The 21,863-nt window shown below is 56.7% G+C and overlaps 1 protein-coding gene across 3 annotated transcripts in view; it reads right to left on the minus strand.

Annotated features, from left to right (window-relative positions):
- Nucleotides 1–1,882: 1,882 nt before the first annotated feature.
- LOC137299336 (A-kinase anchor protein 2-like) overlaps nucleotides 1,883–21,863 on the minus strand; it is a 113,621-nt gene continuing 93,640 nt past the window's right edge. The window contains exons 3-5 of one of the 3 annotated variants that reach the window (XM_067967997.1): nucleotides 6,763–6,935; nucleotides 5,857–5,895; nucleotides 1,883–2,600 (exon numbers count right to left, since the gene is read on the minus strand). In XM_067967997.1, the coding sequence (XP_067824098.1) occupies nucleotides 2,511–2,600; nucleotides 5,857–5,895; nucleotides 6,763–6,935 (302 nt within the window). In that variant the 3' untranslated portion in view covers nucleotides 1,883–2,510. The remainder of the gene's footprint in view (nucleotides 2,601–5,856; nucleotides 5,896–6,762; nucleotides 6,936–21,863) is intronic. The other 2 variants (XM_067967998.1, XM_067967999.1) reach the window with 2 other exon arrangements.

Below are 21,863 nucleotides of genomic sequence, written 5' to 3' on the forward strand. Positions count from 1 at the left end.
CTGTTGATGGAATCCAGGGAGGAAATAGCGGATGCTCTGAGGATCATTTCCAATCCTCACTAGATACAGGGGAGGTACCGGAGGATTGGAAGACTGCAAACATAGTACCATTGTTTAAAAAGGGTACAAGGGAAAGGCTGAACAATTATAGGCCGGTCAGTCTTACCTCGGTGGTGGGCAAACTATTAGAATCAATACTGAGAGATAGGATAAACTATCACTTGGAAAGGCATGGTTTAATCAGGGATAGTCAGCGTGGATTTGTTCAGGGAAAGTCATGCCTTACAAATCTGATTGAATTCTTTGAGGAAGTGACGAGGAGGATTGATGAGGGTAGTGCAGTGGATGTTGTCTACATGGATTTTAGTAAGGCATTTGACAAGGTCCCACATAGCAGACTGGTCAGAAAGGTAAAAGCCCATGGGATACAGGGAAATGTGGCGAATTGGATCCAAAATTGGCTCAGTAACAGGAAACAAAGGTAAAAGTCGATGGATGTTTTTGCGAATGGAAATCCGTTTCCAGTGGTGTGCTACAGGGCTCAGTGTTGGGTCCCTTGCTGTTTGTGGTATATATTAATGATTTGGACTTGAATGTTGGGGGCATGATTGGAAAATTTGCAGACGACACAAAAATTGGCCGTGTAGTTGATAGTGAAGAGGATAGCTGTAGACTCCAAGAAGATATCAATGGGTTGGTGGAGTGGGCGGAAAAGTGGCAAATGGAGTTCAACCTGGAGAAGTGTGAGGTAATGCACTTAGGGAGGGCAAACAGTGAAAGGGAATACGCAGTAAACGGGAATATATTGAGAGGGGTAGAGGAAGTGAGAGACCTTGGAGTGCATTTGCACAGGTCCCTGAAGGTGGCAGTACAGGTAGATAAGGTTGTGAAGAAGGCATACGGAATGCTCTCCGTTATTAGCCGAGGTATAGAATACAAAAGCAGGGATGTAATGATGGAACTGTATAAAATGCTGGTAAGGCCACAGCTGGAGTATTGTGCGCAGTTCTGGTCACCACATTACAGGAAGGACGTAATTGCTCTGGAGAGAATGCAGAGAAAATTTACAAGAATGTTGCCAGGGCTTGAAAATTGCAGTTACGAGGAGAGATTGGATAGGCTGGGGTTGTTTTCCTTGGAGCAGAGGAGGCTGAGGGGAGACTTGATTGAGGTGTACAAAATTATGAGGGGCCCAGATAGAGTAGACAGGAAGTACCTGTTTCCCCTAGCGGAGAGTTCAAGAACTCGAGGACATAGATTTAAGCTGATTGGTGGAAGGATTAGAGGGGACATGAGGAAAAACTTTTTTACCCAGAGGGTGGTGGGTGTATGGAATTTGCTGCCTGAATTGGTGGTAGAGACAGGGACCCTCAACTCTTTTAAAAAGTACCTGGACCTGCACCTGAAGTGCTGTAAGCTGCAGGGCTACGGACTGGGTGCTGGAAGGTGGGATTAGAATGGGCACCTGGCTGTTCTTCGAGCGAGCACGGACACGATGGGCCGAATGGCCCCCTTCTGTGCTGTATCTTTTCTATGGTTCTATGGTTCAAGACATCGATTTGCACAAGCCGACAATCCCTCCTCGCCATTAGTGGCGTGAGTACTTACCTGCTTCCCTTCTCAGCTGCTGCATCCCTTTAAAGGCTGATGGACTGATCTTTCCCCTTCCCCTCCCCCGCAGTACTCCTGTTTTACACGCACTGCCTCAGGATTAATGAGTTGACCGCGCGCATTATGACTGGTCAGAGACGCAACGACCTGACAAATGGCCCCGTAGGTTTTCAGGCTTCAAGCGATTTTGTGCGTTGGTGATTTGTTGACGGCAATTCTCACTGCTCACCCCACACTCCTCACACACAAGACTGAACACAGACAGGCTCCGTCCAGTGAACGCTCCTGGTTCCAGATGCTGATTTATTTATTTTTAAATAATGGCACACAAGCATGAATCGGCTTCTCTGCAAAGGGTTAATTGATATTATGAGAACAATATGCAAAGATTTTTATTCATATTTCTCATCACTGAATCCAGGTTTTTTAACCTCGTGCTGTTCTTCAAGTAAATTTATCAATATAGATCTCTTAAAATCTGGGAATATATTCTTTCAAAGAAAAGGAAGACTGCCGTGAGGTCTGGCAGTGTAAAGGGAACTGGTGAGGAGAGACGGCCACCGCCAGATAGACACCTACAGTGTCATTCATACCAACAAGAGTCATCCTCCAAGTAAGGCACTGCTGTAAGCAAACGATGGCCATGGTACTGGACTCCAGCTTGGAGCTCAGAGCTCCGAGCTCGGAGTTTGGAGCTTGTAACTCAGAACTCGGAGTTTGAAGCTCGGAGCTTGGAGCTCGCAGGTCCCAGCCGAGTAAACGATGGAGCTGTATATACTCAGAGTCAAATCAGTCCAGAGTGCAAGAGAGAACTTCATTTCTATTCATCAGGCAGTGCTTTTCAGAATTTCACTATAGATATATCTACAATTATTTAACTTCCAGGCAGCAGTCTAGCTTCACTCGTCCTGATGGTTGGTGTACAGTCCAGCCTCCCAGCGGAGAGCCATGTTACTCTTACGCCGAGTCACTCTGGTGGATTCAAGCACCTAGAGACAAGGAGCAAAGAGTCAGGAGAGCACAATATAGAGTTGGTAATTTCCACCCCCCCGACCTCACCGACCACAATAAACAGACAGCCTGACTAGAACATGAATCGCCCGTCAATGAACAGACAACACTCCCAATGACTAGACAAACCCTCTGTGAACGAGTGGGGAGTTGGATGGGGTACAGTGTCTGTGTGAGAGGGTGGGGAGTGGGATGGGGTACAGTGTGTGTGTGAGAGGGTGGGGAGTTGGATGGGGTACAGTGTGTGTGTGTGTGTGAGGGTGGGGAGTTGGATGGGGTACAGTGTGTGTGTGTGAGAGGGTGGGGAGTTGGATGGGGTACAGTGTGTGTGTGTGAGAGGGTGGGGAGTGGGATGGGGTACAGTGTGTGTGAGAGGGTGGGGAGTTGGATGGGGTACAGTGTGTGTGTGTGAGGGTGGGGAGTTGGATGGGGTACAGTGTGTGTGTGTGAGGGTGGGGAGTTGGATGGGGTACAGTGTGTGTGTGAGAGGGTGGGGAGTTGGATGGGGTACAGTGTGTGTGAGAGGGTGGGGAGTTGGATGGGGTACAGTGTGTGTGTGTGAGAGGGTGGGGAGTTGGATGGGGTACAGTGTGTGTGTGTGAGAGGGTGGGGAGTGGGATGGGGTACAGTGTGTGTGTGTGAGAGGGTGGGGAGTTGGATGGGGTACAGTGTGTGTGTGTGTGAGAGGGTGGGGAGTGGGATGGGGTACAGTGTGTGTGTGTGAGAGGGTGGGGAGTGGGATGGGGTACAGTGTGTGTGTGTGTGAGAGGGTGGGGAGTTGGATGGGGTACAGTGTGTGTGTGTGAGAGGGTGGGGAGTTGGATGGGGTACAGTGTGTGTGTGTGTGAGAGGGTGGGGAGTTGGATGGGGTACAGTGTGTGTGAGAGGGTGGGGAGTTGGATGGGGTACAGTGTGTGTGAGAGGGTGGGGAGTTGGATGGGGTACAGTGTGTGTGAGAGGGTGGGGAGTGGGATGGGGTACAGTGTGTGTGTGTGAGAGGGTGGGGAGTGGGATGGGGTACAGTGTGTGTGAGAGGGTGGGGAGTGGGATGGGGTACAGTGTGTGTGTGTGTGAGAGGGTGGGGAGTGGGATGGGGTACAGTGTGTGTGTGTGAGGGTGGGGAGTGGGATGGGGTACAGTGTGTGTGAGAGGGTGGGGAGTGGGATGGGGTACAGTGTGTGTGTGTGTGAGAGGGTGGGGAGTGGGATGGGGTACAGTGTGTGTGTGTGAGAGGGTGGGGAGTGGGATGGGGTACAGTGTGTGTGTGTGTGAGAGGGTGGGGAGTGGGATGGGGTACAGTGTGTGTGTGTGAGAGGGTGGGGAGTGGGATGGGGTACAGTGTGTGTGTGTGAGAGGGTGGGGAGTGGGATGGGGTACAGTGTGTGTGTGTGAGGGTGGGGAGTTGGATGGGGTACAGTGTGTGTGTGTGAGAGGGTGGGGAGTGGGATGGGGTACAGTGTGTGTGTGTGAGAGGGTGGGGAGTGGGATGGGGTACAGTGTGTGTGTGTGAGAGGGTGGGGAGTTGGATGGGGTACAGTGTGTGTGTGTGTGAGAGGGTGGGGAGTTGGATGGGGTACAGTGTGTGTGTGTGAGAGGGTGGGGAGTTGGATGGGGTACAGTGTGTGTGAGAGGGTGGGGAGTTGGATGGGGTACAGTGTGTGTGAGAGGGTGGGGAGTTGGATGGGGTACAGTGTGTGTGTGTGAGGGTGGGGAGTTGGATGGGGTACAGTGTCTGTGTGAGAGGGTGGGGAGTTGGATGGGGTACAGTGTGTGTGTGTGAGGGTGGGGAGTTGGATGGGGTACAGTGTGTGTGAGAGGGTGGGGAGTTGGATGGGGTACAGTGTGTGTGTGAGAGGGTGGGGAGTTGGATGGGGGACAGTGTCTCTCTGTGAACGAGTGGGGAGTTGGATGGGGGACAGTGTCTCTGAATAGTGCCTGTGGAGTTGGAAATGGGAATGCAGCTGTTTCGGGGAAATATATCCATGACTGGTCAAAATATATAAAAAATCATACCTGAATTATAAAGTGCTTATAATTAACCTGCCTTCATGTCCTGATGTTTTGTGTGAAGGAGTGTCATAGTTTCAGTTACAAAGACTTGTTTTCACATGGATAATCTGGAGTTACTGCTTTTCCAAAACTGTTGTCCAGATTTTACTGCTTCCCTCAGTCGATATTATTAAAAATCGACCGTAACAGTCTTGCTGTTGGAGGCACTAAAGCTCTCTTGGGTGAGAGTTTCACTCCCAGCCTCTGATGGAAACCCACAGAAGCAAATCTAAACAGCATGGGCTGGTGGCAGGTAGGCTGGGCCTGCCATCGTGGGATCTAGTTACAGGACTGATCAAAATTCTCCCCACGCAGCAATGTGCTTTTGGGGAAGGTTGGCAGACTGGCAAAATTGCATCTGCGACTTAACCACATGTGTGAATAATCGCAGTGCACAATTGTTAGGCTCGGGATAGAGACCCTGGCCCAGACACAGCTCCCCCTTATATTACTGGTTAGATTGGCACACTAGAAACCAGAACAATGGGATGGAATACTCTCCTTGTCTGCATGTGAGCAGCTGCAACAACACTCGAAAAGCATTTCTTGGATCACCACCTTAAACATTCACTCCCTTCACCACCGGCGCACTGTGGCTGCAGTGTGTACCATCCACAGGATGCACTGCAGCAACTCGCCAAGGCTTCTTCGACAGCACCTCCCAAACCCGCGACCTCTACCACCTAGAAGGACAAGAGCAGCAGGTACATGGGAACAACACCACCTGCACGTTCCCCTCCAAGTCACACACCATCCTGACTTGGAAATATATCGCCGTTCCTTCATCGTCGCTGGGTCAAAATCCTGGAACTCCCTTCCTAACAGCACTGTGGGAGAACCTTCACCACACGGACTGCAGCGGTTCAAGAAGGCGGCTCACCACCACCTTCTCAAGGGGCAATTAGGGATGGGCAATAAATGCCGGCCTCGCCAGCGACGCCCACATCCCGAGAATAAGTGAACAAAACCCAGAACAATTGACATTGGAAGTGGTTTAGTAAAAGGAGTGATATTAGTGGCACAGACACTTACTGGTTAAAGACCAGCTCATCCCACTCCTCAAAGCCATCGCAAACCAGCAGCCAAGCAGTTAGTTACACTGAATCATATATTGAACGATGTTTACAGTATGCAGCAGACTGATAGACAGCAAGCATAAAGCGGACAAAAAGAGAAAGAGACTACCTCAGCGTTGACATCATCAGTTGCCTCGATACCAGCGTACTGAAGTTTAAAAAAAACTTGTATAAGGAATTTGAAGACATGTCATTACCATAAACTATTGTTAAACAAATTAATGTCAATTTGACGATCCTCACACTCGGTTACTATTTATTTATCCCAAAAGCACCGGTTACACCATAGTTGGCTCCTACACCTGTCAGACCTGCCGATACCCTGCTGCCAAGCTGCCTCAGAGAACTCACAGCACAGTCAGATCTCTCTGCCACACTGTGGGCCCACAGCATCTTTCAATCTGCCCCGTTCATCATTACTACAACAACAGCACAAAGTGGAACTGGGACCTGTAGCACAGCACCACACTGTACACTGGAAAACATTAGACTTCAGGCCCATCGTACTTTTGAGAGAGAGGGAGAAAGAAAGAAAGAAAAAGAAGGGAAGGAGGAAAGGAAGGAAAGGAAGGAAGGTTCTCCTACAATCCCCTCCCCCCATTCTTCCTTTTCCAAAGGCAGAGCTCACAGAGCGCTACAGTTCGACAGTTCGACAGTAGCCCTCTGATTCCTCATGGAGGGCCCATTCTTCACAAAGAGCATGAAGGTTGGCAGATTATTCATGTGAAACATCACAGATGAGCCCAATATCCAGACATACTTCCCCGATCAGGAGCAGGAACCCTGGCTGAAGAAAATCTTCTGTAACACATCAGGCACCAGTGGTTGGGTTCAGTTAGAGGGAGATGGGGCCTGAGACTTAACATGGACCTAGCACCATGTGACCCAAAATTTACTGCTCCTAGGAATATGCAAGTCCAGTTGTTAAATGTAGCTCCTAAAGGCCGCAGCAAGTTGGAATATTGGCACGAACTACCATCAGATATGAAGAAAAACACTCAAACGTTCAACTTACTGAAGATTCTTCCTTTTTCTCACAAGGTTTCACTTTCCGCCCTTCCTGGTTCTGTATCTTTTCAGGGAAGCCTTTTGCTTGATCACCATCTGAAGCCCCAGCCCCTGAAGGCTGCCCAGGAAGCACCAGGTTGTCTGCGGAATTTGGGGACTCTAATCTGGAAAGTTTGGGAGCTGAGGAGTTAAAATATCTCCTTAAGTGTTTAAGTATGAAAATACAGCCACATGAAAATAACTACACGCCAACACACACACGCGCACCAACACACACACGCGCACCACACACACACACGCGCACACGCACACACACACGCACACGCACACGCACACACACACGCACACACGCACACGCACCACCACACACACACGCACACGCACCACCACACACACGCACCACCACACACACACGCACCACCACACACACACACGCACGCACCACCACACACACACGCACACGCACCACCACACGCACACGCACCACACACACACGCACAACCACACACGCACCACCACACACGCACGCACCACCACACACGCACGCACCACCACACACGCACGCACCACCACACGCACCACCACACGCACGCACCACACGCACGCACCACACGCACGCACCACACGCACGCACCACACGCACACACGCACCACCACCACACACACGCACCACCACCACACACACGCACCACCACCACACACACGCACGCACGCACACACACGCACGCACGCACACACACGCACGCACCACCACACACACGCACGCACCACCACACACACGCACGCACCACCACACACACGCACGCACCACCACACACACGCACGCACGCACCACCACACACACACGCACCCACGCACCACCAGACACACACACACACGCACCACCACACACACACGCACCACCACACGCACCACCACACGCACCAACACACGCACCAACACACGCACCACCACACGCACCACCACACGCACCACCACACGCACCACCACACGCACCACCACACACACACACGCACCACCACACACACACGCACGCACCACCACACACACGCACGCACCACCACACGCACCACCACACGCACCACCACACACACGCACCACCACACACACACGCACGCACCACCACACACACGCACGCACCACCACACACACACGCACGCACCACCACACACACGCACCCACGCACCACCAGACACACACACACACGCACCACCACACACGCACCACCACACACACACACACGCACCACCACACACACACACACGCACCACCACACACACACACCACCACACACACACATGCACCACCACACACACACGCACCACCACACACACACGCACCACCACACACACACACACGCACCAACACACGCACCACCACACGCACCACCACACGCACCACCACACACACACACGCACCACCACACACACACACGCACCACCACACACACACACGCACCACCACACACACACACGCACCACCACACACACACACACGCACCACCACACACACACACACGCACCACCACACACACGCACCACCACACACACACGCACCACCACACACACACGCACCACCACACACACACGCACCACCACACGCACACACACGCACCACCACACGCACCACCACACACACACACACGCACCACCACACACACACACGCACCAACACACGCACCAACACACGCACCACCACACGCACCACCACACACACACACACGCACCACCACACACACACACACACGCACCACCACACACACACACACGCACCACCACACACACACACGCACCACCACACACACACACACGCACCACCACACACACACACACGCACCACCACACACACGCACCACCACACGCACCACCACACGCACCACACGCACCAACACACGCACCACCACACACACACACACGCACCACCACACACACACGCACGCACCACCACACACACGCACCACCACACACACACACGCACCACCACACACACACGCACGCACCACCACACACACACGCACGCACCACCACACACACGCACGCACCACCACACACACGCACCACCACACCACCACACACACGCACCCACGCACCACCAGACACACACACACACGCACCACCACACACGCACCACCACACACACACACGCACCACCACACACACACACGCACCACCACACACACACACGCACCACCACACACACACACGCACCACCACACACACACACGCACCACCACACACACACACACGCACCAACACACGCACCACCACACGCACCACCACACGCACCACCACACGCACCACCACACGCACCACCACACGCACCACCACACGCACCACCACACGCACCACCACACACACACACGCACCACCACACACACACGCACGCACCACCACACACACGCACGCACCACCACACACACACGCACGCACCACCACACACACACGCACCACCACACACACGCACCCACGCACCACCAGACACACACACACACGCACCACCACACACGCACCACCACACACACACACGCACCACCACACACACACACACGCACCACCACACACACCACCACACACACACACATGCACCACCACACACACACGCACCACCACACACACACGCACCACCACACACACACGCACCACCACACACACACACACGCACCAACACACGCACCACCACACGCACCACCACACACACACACGCACCACCACACACACACACGCACCACCACACACACACACGCACCACCACACACACACACACGCACCACCACACACACACACACGCACCACCACACACACACACACGCACCACCACACACACACACCACCACACACACACGCACCACCACACACACACGCACCACCACACACACACACGCACCAACACACGCACCAACACACGCACCAACACACGCACCACCACACGCACCAACACACGCACACACACGCACCACCACACGCACACACACGCACCACCACACGCACCACCACACACACACACACGCACCACCACACACACACACGCACCAACACACGCACCAACACACGCACCACCACACGCACCACCACACACACACACACGCACCACCACACACACACACACACGCACCACCACACACACACACGCACCACCACACACACACACACGCACCACCACACACACACACACGCACCACCACACACACGCACCACCACACACACGCACCACACGCACCACACGCACCAACACACGCACCAACACACGCACCACCACACACACACACACGCACCACCACACACACACGCACGCACCACCACACACACGCACCACCACACACACACACACGCACCACCACACACACACGCACGCACCACCACACACACACGCACGCACCACCACACACACGCACGCACCACCACACACACGCACCACCACACCACCACACACACGCACCCACGCACCACCAGACACACACACACACGCACCACCACACACGCACCACCACACACACACACGCACCACCACACACACACACGCACCACCACACACACACACGCACCACCACACACACACACACGCACCAACACACGCACCACCACACGCACCACCACACGCACCACCACACGCACCACCACACGCACCACCACACGCACCACCACACGCACCACCACACGCACCAACACACGCACCACCACACGCACCAACACACGCACCAACACACGCACCAACACACGCACCACCACACGCACCACCACACGCACCACCACACGCACCACCACACACACACACGCACCACCACACACACACACGCACCACCACACACACACACGCACCACCACACACACACGCACGCACCACCACACACACGCACGCACCACCACACACACGCACCACCACACCACCACACACACGCACCCACGCACCACCAGACACACACACACACGCACCACCACACACGCACCACCACACACACACACGCACCACCACACACACACACGCACCACCACACACACACACGCACCACCACACACACACACACGCACCAACACACGCACCACCACACGCACCACCACACGCACCACCACACGCACCACCACACGCACCACCACACGCACCACCACACGCACCACCACACGCACCACCACACGCACCAACACACGCACCACCACACGCACCAACACACGCACCAACACACGCACCAACACACGCACCAACACACGCACCACCACACGCACCACCACACACACACACGCACCACCACACACACACACGCACCACCACACACACACACACGCACCACCACACACACACACACGCACCACCACACACACACACACGCACCACCACACACACACACACATGCACCACCACACACACACACACGCACCACCACACACACGCACCACCACACACACACGCACCAACACACGCACCACCACACGCACACACACGCACCACCACACGCACCACCACACGCACCACCACACACACACGCACCACCACACACACACACACACCACCACACACACACACACGCACCACCACACGCACCACCACACGCACACACACGCACCACCACACACACAGGCACCACCACACACACACACACGCACCACCACACACACACACACGCACCACCACACACACACACACGCACCACCACACACACACACACGCACCACCACACACACACACGCACCACCACACACACACACACGCACCACCACACACACACACGCACCACCACACACACGCACGCACGCACCACCACACACACACACCACACACACGCACCACCACACACACGCACCACCACACACACGCACCACCACACACACGCACCACCACACACACGCACCACCACACACACGCACCACCACACACACGCACCACCACACACACGCACCACCACACACACACACCACCACACACACACCACCACACACACCACCACACACACGCACCACCACACACACGCACCACCACACACACGCACCACCACACACACACACGCACCAACACACGCACCACCACACGCACCACCACACGCACCACCACACGCACCAACACACGCACCAACACACGCACACACGCACCACCACACACACACACACACACGCCACCACACACACACACGCACGCACCACCACACGCACGCACCACCGCACGCACCACCACCACACACACGCACCACCACACACACACACACGCACCACCACACACACACACACGCACCACGACACACACACGCACCACCACACACACACGCACCACCACACACACACGCACCACCACACACACACGCACCACCACACACACGCACGCACCACCACACACACGCACCACCACACACACACGCACCACCACACACACACGCACGCACCACACACACACGCACGCACCACCACACACACGCACCACCACACCACCACACACACGCACCCACGCACCACCAGACACACACACACACGCACCACCACACACGCACCACCACACACACACACGCACCACCACACACACACACGCACCACCACACACACACACGCACCACCACACACACACACACGCACCACCACACACACACACGCACCACCACACACACACGCACCACCACACACACACACACGCACCAACACACGCACCACCACACGCACCACCACACGCACCACCACACGCACCAACACACGCACCACCACACGCACCAACACACGCACCACCACACGCACCACCACACGCACCAACACACGCACCAACACACACACACACGCACCACCACACACACACACGCACCACCACACACACACACGCACCACCACACACACACACACGCACCACCACACACACACACACGCACCACCACACACACGCACCACCACACACACACGCACCACCACACGCACCACCACACGCACCACCACACGCACACACACGCACCACCACACGCACCACCACACGCACCACCACACGCACACACACGCACCACCACACACACACGCACCACCACACACACACACCACCACACACACACACACACGCACACACACACACACACGCACCACCACACACACACACACGCACCACCACACACACACACACGCACCACCACACACACACACACGCACCACCACACACACACACACGCACCACCACACACACACACACGCACCACCACACACACACACACGCACCACCACACACACCACCACACACACGCACCACCACACACACGCACCACCACACACACGCACCACCACACACACGCACCACCACACACACGCACCACCACACACACGCACCACCACACACACGCACCACCACACACACACACGCACCAACACACGCACCACCACACGCACCACCACACGCACGCACGCACCACCACACACGCACGCACGCACCACCACACGCACGCACGCACCACCGCACGCACGCACCACCGCACGCACGCACGCACCACCGCACGCACGCACCACCGCACGCACGCACCACCACACACACGCACCCACGCACCACCAGACACACACACACACGCACCACCCACACACACACACACGCACCACCACACGCACCACCACACGCACCACCACACGCACCACCACACGCACCACCACACGCACCACCACACGCACCACCACACGCACCAACACACGCACCAACACACGCACCAACACACGCACCAACACACGCACCACCACACGCACCAACACACGCACCAACACACGCACCAACACACGCACCAACACACGCACCAACACACGCACCAACACACGCACCAACACACGCACCAACACACGCACCAACACACGCACCAACACACGCACCAACACACGCACCAACACACGCACCAACACACGCACCAACACACGCACCAACACACGCACCAACACACGCACCAACACACGCACCACCACACGCACCACCACACGCACCACCACACGCACCACCACACGCACCACCACACGCACCACCACACGCACCACCACACGCACCACCACACGCACCACCACACGCACCACCACACGCACCACCACACGCACCACCACACGCACCACCACACGCACCACCACACGCACCACCACACGCACCACCACACGCACCACCACACGCACACACACGCACCACCACACGCACCACCACACACACACACACACACGCACCACCACACACACACGCACCACCACACACACACACGCACCACCACACACACACACGCACCACCACACACACACACGCACCACCACACACACACACACGCACCACCACACACACACACGCACCACCACACACACACACGCACCACCACACACACACACGCACCACCACACACACACACGCACCACCACACACACACGCACCACCACACACACACACACGCACCACCACACCCACACACACGCACCACCACACACACGCACCACCACACACACGCACCACCACACACACGCACCACCACATGCACCACCACACACACGCACCAACACACGCACCACCACACACACACACGCACCAACACACGCACCACCACACGCACCACCACACGCACCACCACACGCACCACCACACGCACCAACACACACACACACGCACCACCACACACACGCACACGCACCACCACCACACACACGCACCACCACCACACACACGCACCACCACACACACGCACCACCACACACACGCACCACCACACACACGCACCACCACACACACGCACCACCACACACACGCACCACCACACACACGCACCACCACACACCCACACACACGCACCACCACACACACACACACACGCACCACCACACACACACACACACGCACCACCACACACACACACACACGCACCACCACACACACACACACACGCACGCACCACCACACGCACGCACCACCACACACACGCACCACCACACACACACACACGCACCACGACACACACGCACCACCACACACACACACGCACCACCACACACACACACACGCACCACCACACACACGCACGCACCACCACACGCACGCACCACCACACGCACGCACCACCACACACACACGCACCACCACACGCACCAACACACGCACCACCACACGCACACACACGCACCAACACACGCACCACCACACGCACCACCACACGCACACACACGCACACACGCCACCACCACACGCACGCACGCACGCACCACCACACGCACGCACCACCACACGCACGCACCACCACACACACACACACACACGCACCACCACACACACACACGCACCACCAGACACGCACCAACACACGCACCACCACGCACCAACACACGCACCACCACACGCACCACCACACGCACCACCACACGCACCACCACACGCACCACCACACGCACCACCACACGCACCACCACACGCACCACCACACGCACCAACACACGCACCACCACACGCACCAACACACGCACCAACACACGCACCAACACACGCACCAACACACGCACCAACACACGCACCAACACACGCACCAACACACGCACCAACACACGCACCAACACACGCACCAACACACGCACCAACACACGCACCAACACACGCACCAACACACGCACCAACACACGCACCAACACACGCACCAACACACGCACCAACACACGCACCAACACACGCACCAACACACGCACCAACACACGCACCAACACACGCACCAACACACGCACCAACACACGCACCAACACACGCACCAACACACGCACCAACACACGCACCAACACACGCACCAACACACGCACCAACACACGCACCAACACACGCACCAACACACGCACCAACACACGCACCAACACACGCACCAACACACGCACCAACACACGCACCAACACACGCACCAACACACGCACCAACACACGCACCAACACACGCACCAACACACGCACCAACACACGCACCAACACACGCACCACCACACGCACCACCACACGCACCACCACACGCACCACCACACGCACCACCACACGCACCACCACACGCACCACCACACGCACCACCACACGCACCACCACACGCACCACCACACACACACACACGCACGCACCACCACACACACACACACGCACCACCACACACACACACACACGCACCACCACACACACACACACGCACCACCACACACACACACACGCACCACCACACACACGCACGCACCACACACACGCACCCACGCACCACCAGACACACACGCACCACCACACACGCACCACCACACACACACACGCACCACCACACACACACAAGCACCACCACACACACGCACCCACGCACCACCAGACACACACACACACGCACCACCACACACGCACCACCACACACACACACGCACCACCACACACACACACGCACCACCACACACACACACACGCACCACCACACACACACACACGCACCACCACACACACACACGCACCACCACACACACACACACGCACCACCACACACACACACACGCACCACCACACACACACACACACCACCACACGCACCAACACATGCACCAACACACGCACCAACACACACACACACGCACCACCACACACACACACACACGCACCACCACACACACACACACACGCACCACCACACACACGCACCACCACACACACGCACCACCACACACACACACACACGCACCACCACACACACACACGCACCACCACACACACACACGCACCACCACACACACACACGCACCACACACACACACGCACGCACCACCACACACACACGCACGCACCACCACACACACGCACGCACCACCACACACACGCACCACCAGACACACACACACACGCACCACCACACACGCACCACCACACACACACACGCACCACCACACACACACACGCACCACCACACACACACACGCACCACCACACACACACACGCACCACCACACACACACACGCACCACCACACACACACACGCACCACCACACACACACACCCACGCACCACCAGACACACACACACACGCACCACCACACACGCACCACCACACACGCACCACCACACACGCACACGCACCACCACACACACACACGCACCACCACACACACACACACGCACCACCACACACACACACACGCACCACCACACACACACACGCACCACCACACACACACACGCACCACCACACGCACCAACACACGCACCAACACACGCACCACCACACACACACACACGCACCACCACACACACACACACACGCACCACCACACACACACACACACGCACCACCACACACACGCACCACCACACACACGCACCCACACACCACCAGACACACACACACACGCACCACCACACACGCACCACCACACACACACACGCACCACCACACACACACACACGCACCACCACACACACGCACCCACGCACCACCAGACACACACACACACGCACCACCACACACGCACCACCACACACACACACGCACCACCACACGCACACACGCACCACCACACGCACCAACACACGCACCAACACACGCACCACCACACGCACCACCACACGCACCACCACACGCACCACCACACGCACCACCACACGCACCACACGCACCACCACACACACACACGCACCACCACACACACACACGCACCACCACACACACACACACGCACCACCACACACACACACACGCACCACCACACACACACACACGCACCACCACACACACACACACGCACCACCACACACACACACACGCACCACCACACACACACACACGCACCACCACACACACACACGCACCACCACACACACACACGCACCACCACACACACACACGCACCACCACACACACACACGCACCACCACACACACACACGCACCACCACACACACACACGCACCACCACACACACACACGCACCACCACACACACACACACACGCACCACCACACACACACACACGCACCACCACACACACGCACCACCACACACACACACACACGCACCACCACACACACACCACCACACACACGCGCACCACCACACACACGCGCACCACCACACACACGCGCACCACCACACACACGCGCACCACCACACACACGCACCACCACACACACGCACGCACCACCACACACACACACACGCACCACCACACACACACACACCAACACACGCACCACCACACACCAACACACGCGCCACCACACACACACACGCGCCACCACACACACACACGCGCCACCACACACACACACACGCCACCACACACACACACGCACGCACCACCGCACACACGCACCACCAGACACACGCACCACCGCACGCACCACCACCAGACACACGCACCACCACACACACACGCACCACCACACACGCACCACCACACACACACACGCACCACCACACACACACGCACCACCACACACGCCACCACACACACACACACGCCACCACACACACACACGCACGCACCACCGCACGCACGCACCACCACCAGACACACGCACCACCGCACGCACCACCACCAGACACACGCACCACCGCACGCACCACCACCAGACACACGCACCACCACACACACACACACACGCACCACCACACACACACACACACGCACCACCACACACACACACACGCACCACCACACACACACACCACCACACACACGCACCACCACACACACGCACCACCACACACACGCACCACCACACACACGCACCACCACACACACGCACCACCACACACACACACGCACGCACCACCGCACGCACGCACCACCACCAGACACACGCACCACCGCACGCACCACCACCAGACACACGCACCACCACACACACACACGCACCACCACACACACACACACGCACCACCACACACACACACACGCACCACCACACACACACACACGCACCACCACACACACACACACACGCACCACCACACACACACACACGCACCACCACACACACACACCACCACACACACGCACCACCACACACACGCACCACCACACACACGCACCACCACACACACACACCACCACACACACGCACCACCACACACACGCACCACCACACACACACACCACCACACACACACACACCACCACACACACACACACGCACCACCACACACACACACACGCACCACCACACACACACACACACACGCACCACCACACACACGCACCACCACACACACGCACCACCACACACACGCACCACCACACACACACACCACCACACACACACACACCACCACACACACACACACGCACCACCACACACACACACACGCACCACCACACACACACACACACACGCACCACCACACACACACACACACGCACCACCACACACACACACACACACGCACCACCACACACACACACACGCACCACCACACACACACACACGCACCACCACACACACACACGCACCACCACACACACACACACACGCACCACCACACACACACACACGCACCACCACACACACACACACGCACCACCACACACACACACGCACCACCACACACACACACACACGCACCACCACACACACACGCACCACCACACACACACGCACCACCACACACACACGCACCACCACACACACACGCACCACCACACACACGCACCACCACACACACGCACCACCACACACACGCACCACCACACACACGCACCACCACACACACGCACCACCACACACACACACACGCACCACCACACACGCACCACCACCGCACACACACACGCACCACCGCACACACACGCGCACCAACGCACACACACGCGCACCAACGCACACACACGCGCACCAACGCACACACACGCGCACCAACGCACACACACGCGCACCAACGCACACACACGCGCACCAACGCACACACACGCGCACCAACGCACACACACGCGCACCAACGCACACACACGCGCACCAACGCACACACACGCGCACCAACGCACACACACGCGCACCAACGCACACACACGCGCACCAACGCACACACACGCGCACCAACGCACACACACGCGCACCAACGCACACACACGCGCACCAACGCACACACACGCGCACCAACACACACACGCGCACCAACACACACACGCGCACCAACACACACACGCGCACCAACACACACACGCGCACCAACACACACACGCGCACCAACACACACACGCGCACCAACACACACACGCGCACCAACACACACACGCGCACCAACACACACACGCGCACCAACACACACACGCGCACCAACACACACACGCGCACCAACACACACACGCGCACCAACACACACACGCGCACCAACACACACACGCGCACCAACACACACACGCGCACCAACACACACACGCGCACCAACACACACACGCGCACCAACACACACACGCGCACCAACACACACACGCGCACCAACACACACACGCGCACCAACACACACACGCGCACCAACACACACACGCGCACCAACACACACACGCGCACCAACACACACACGCGCACCAACACACACACGCGCACCAACACACACACGCGCACCAACACACACACGCACCAACACACACACGCACCAACACACACACGCACCAACACACACACGCACCAACACACACACACGCACCAACACACACACACACGCACCAACACACACACACACGCACCAACACACACACACGCACCAACACACACACACGCACCAACACACACACACGCACCAACACACACAAACAAACACACACGCACCACAACACACATTAACACACACCAACACAGACACACCAACACACTAACATACACCAATACACACATACCATCAAACACATCAACACACACAAACTAACACGCACATACACCAACATACACACACAGCACACATTCACACAGACACCACACACGCACACACACTGTATCCAAAAAACAAATAACTTAAAACCTGAGGGAAATAAAAAACAAACCAGTCAATATGAGCGTAGCTGCTCAGGACTGGGGCACAAATCCAAAAGTGGAAACCATTTTTGGATTTGTAGGAATTGTTTGCAGGACACAATAATCAGCAAACACACTGTCCCAGAGTAAAGTAAATCCAATTAATAACCCAGCATTGACCAGAGCCATGCTTGTACTTGATTGACTGTCACTTCGCTCCGCTTTCCAATCTTTTGTCTGACATGGGCATCACTAACATTAAAGACACAGGATGACACTGACAAATATAGACATTTCTGTGAGTTGTGTATAGCTTAAATAATTTAAAGGATTAAAGTAGAACTGCTCCTTCACTGAGTACAAAATGGTGGGCATGAAAAACTCCAAGTGTGAGAACAAGACTGAGTTGATGATCATAAATGAGGTTTGAAGTGTTCCCTTTCATAGTGGTGGCATGGTTTAATTGTTAATATATACAGCATTGGTCAGTCTGATGCATAATTTCTGCTTGTAACTGTAGGCTAATACACTTTGACATGTAGGGCAGGTAATCAAACAATTACAGTAACAAACTCAGTGTTCACTTAGACCAAACATTTTGTTTGCTTGACTTCTAGCTTCAACTTGAAAAGGGGAAAAACACCCTCGAGTCTGGGGAACCTACTAATGTTCAGTGCTGGTGAAGCTGTGCTGGGCTCGGTGAGCCATTGCTCAGGTAACATCTCATTCTGAAAGATACACCTCAGGACTGGATATAGTCCACCAAGGATTGGGATTGGGAGACACTCGACAGTTTCATTCCAAGGGGCTCATTTTCACCATCACCGCTTGGGAGGTACACGGGTGGTGTAGGTCACCCGTCTGTAATAGAACCCACTCGACTTTTAATGGGCTGTCAGCTGTGACTCAGTGGGTAGCACTCTCACCTCAGTCAGAAGGTTGTGGGTTCAAGTCCCACTCCAGAAACTCTAAGCACACAATCTAGGCCAACACTCCCAGTGCAGTACTGAGGGAGTGCTGCACTGTCAGAGGTCCCGCCGTTCAGTGCAGTACTGAGGGAGTGCTGCACTGTCAGAGGTCCCGCCGTTCAGTGCAGTACTGAGGGAGTGCTGCACTGTCAGAGGTCCCGCCGTTCAGTGCAGTACTGAGGGAGTGCTGCACTGTCAGAGGTCCCGCCGTTCAGTGCAGTACTGAGGGAGTGCTGCACTGTCAG

Source organism: Heptranchias perlo, chromosome 29 (genome assembly GCF_035084215.1).
Source record: "Heptranchias perlo isolate sHepPer1 chromosome 29, sHepPer1.hap1, whole genome shotgun sequence".
NCBI lineage: Eukaryota > Metazoa > Chordata > Chondrichthyes > Hexanchiformes > Hexanchidae > Heptranchias > Heptranchias perlo.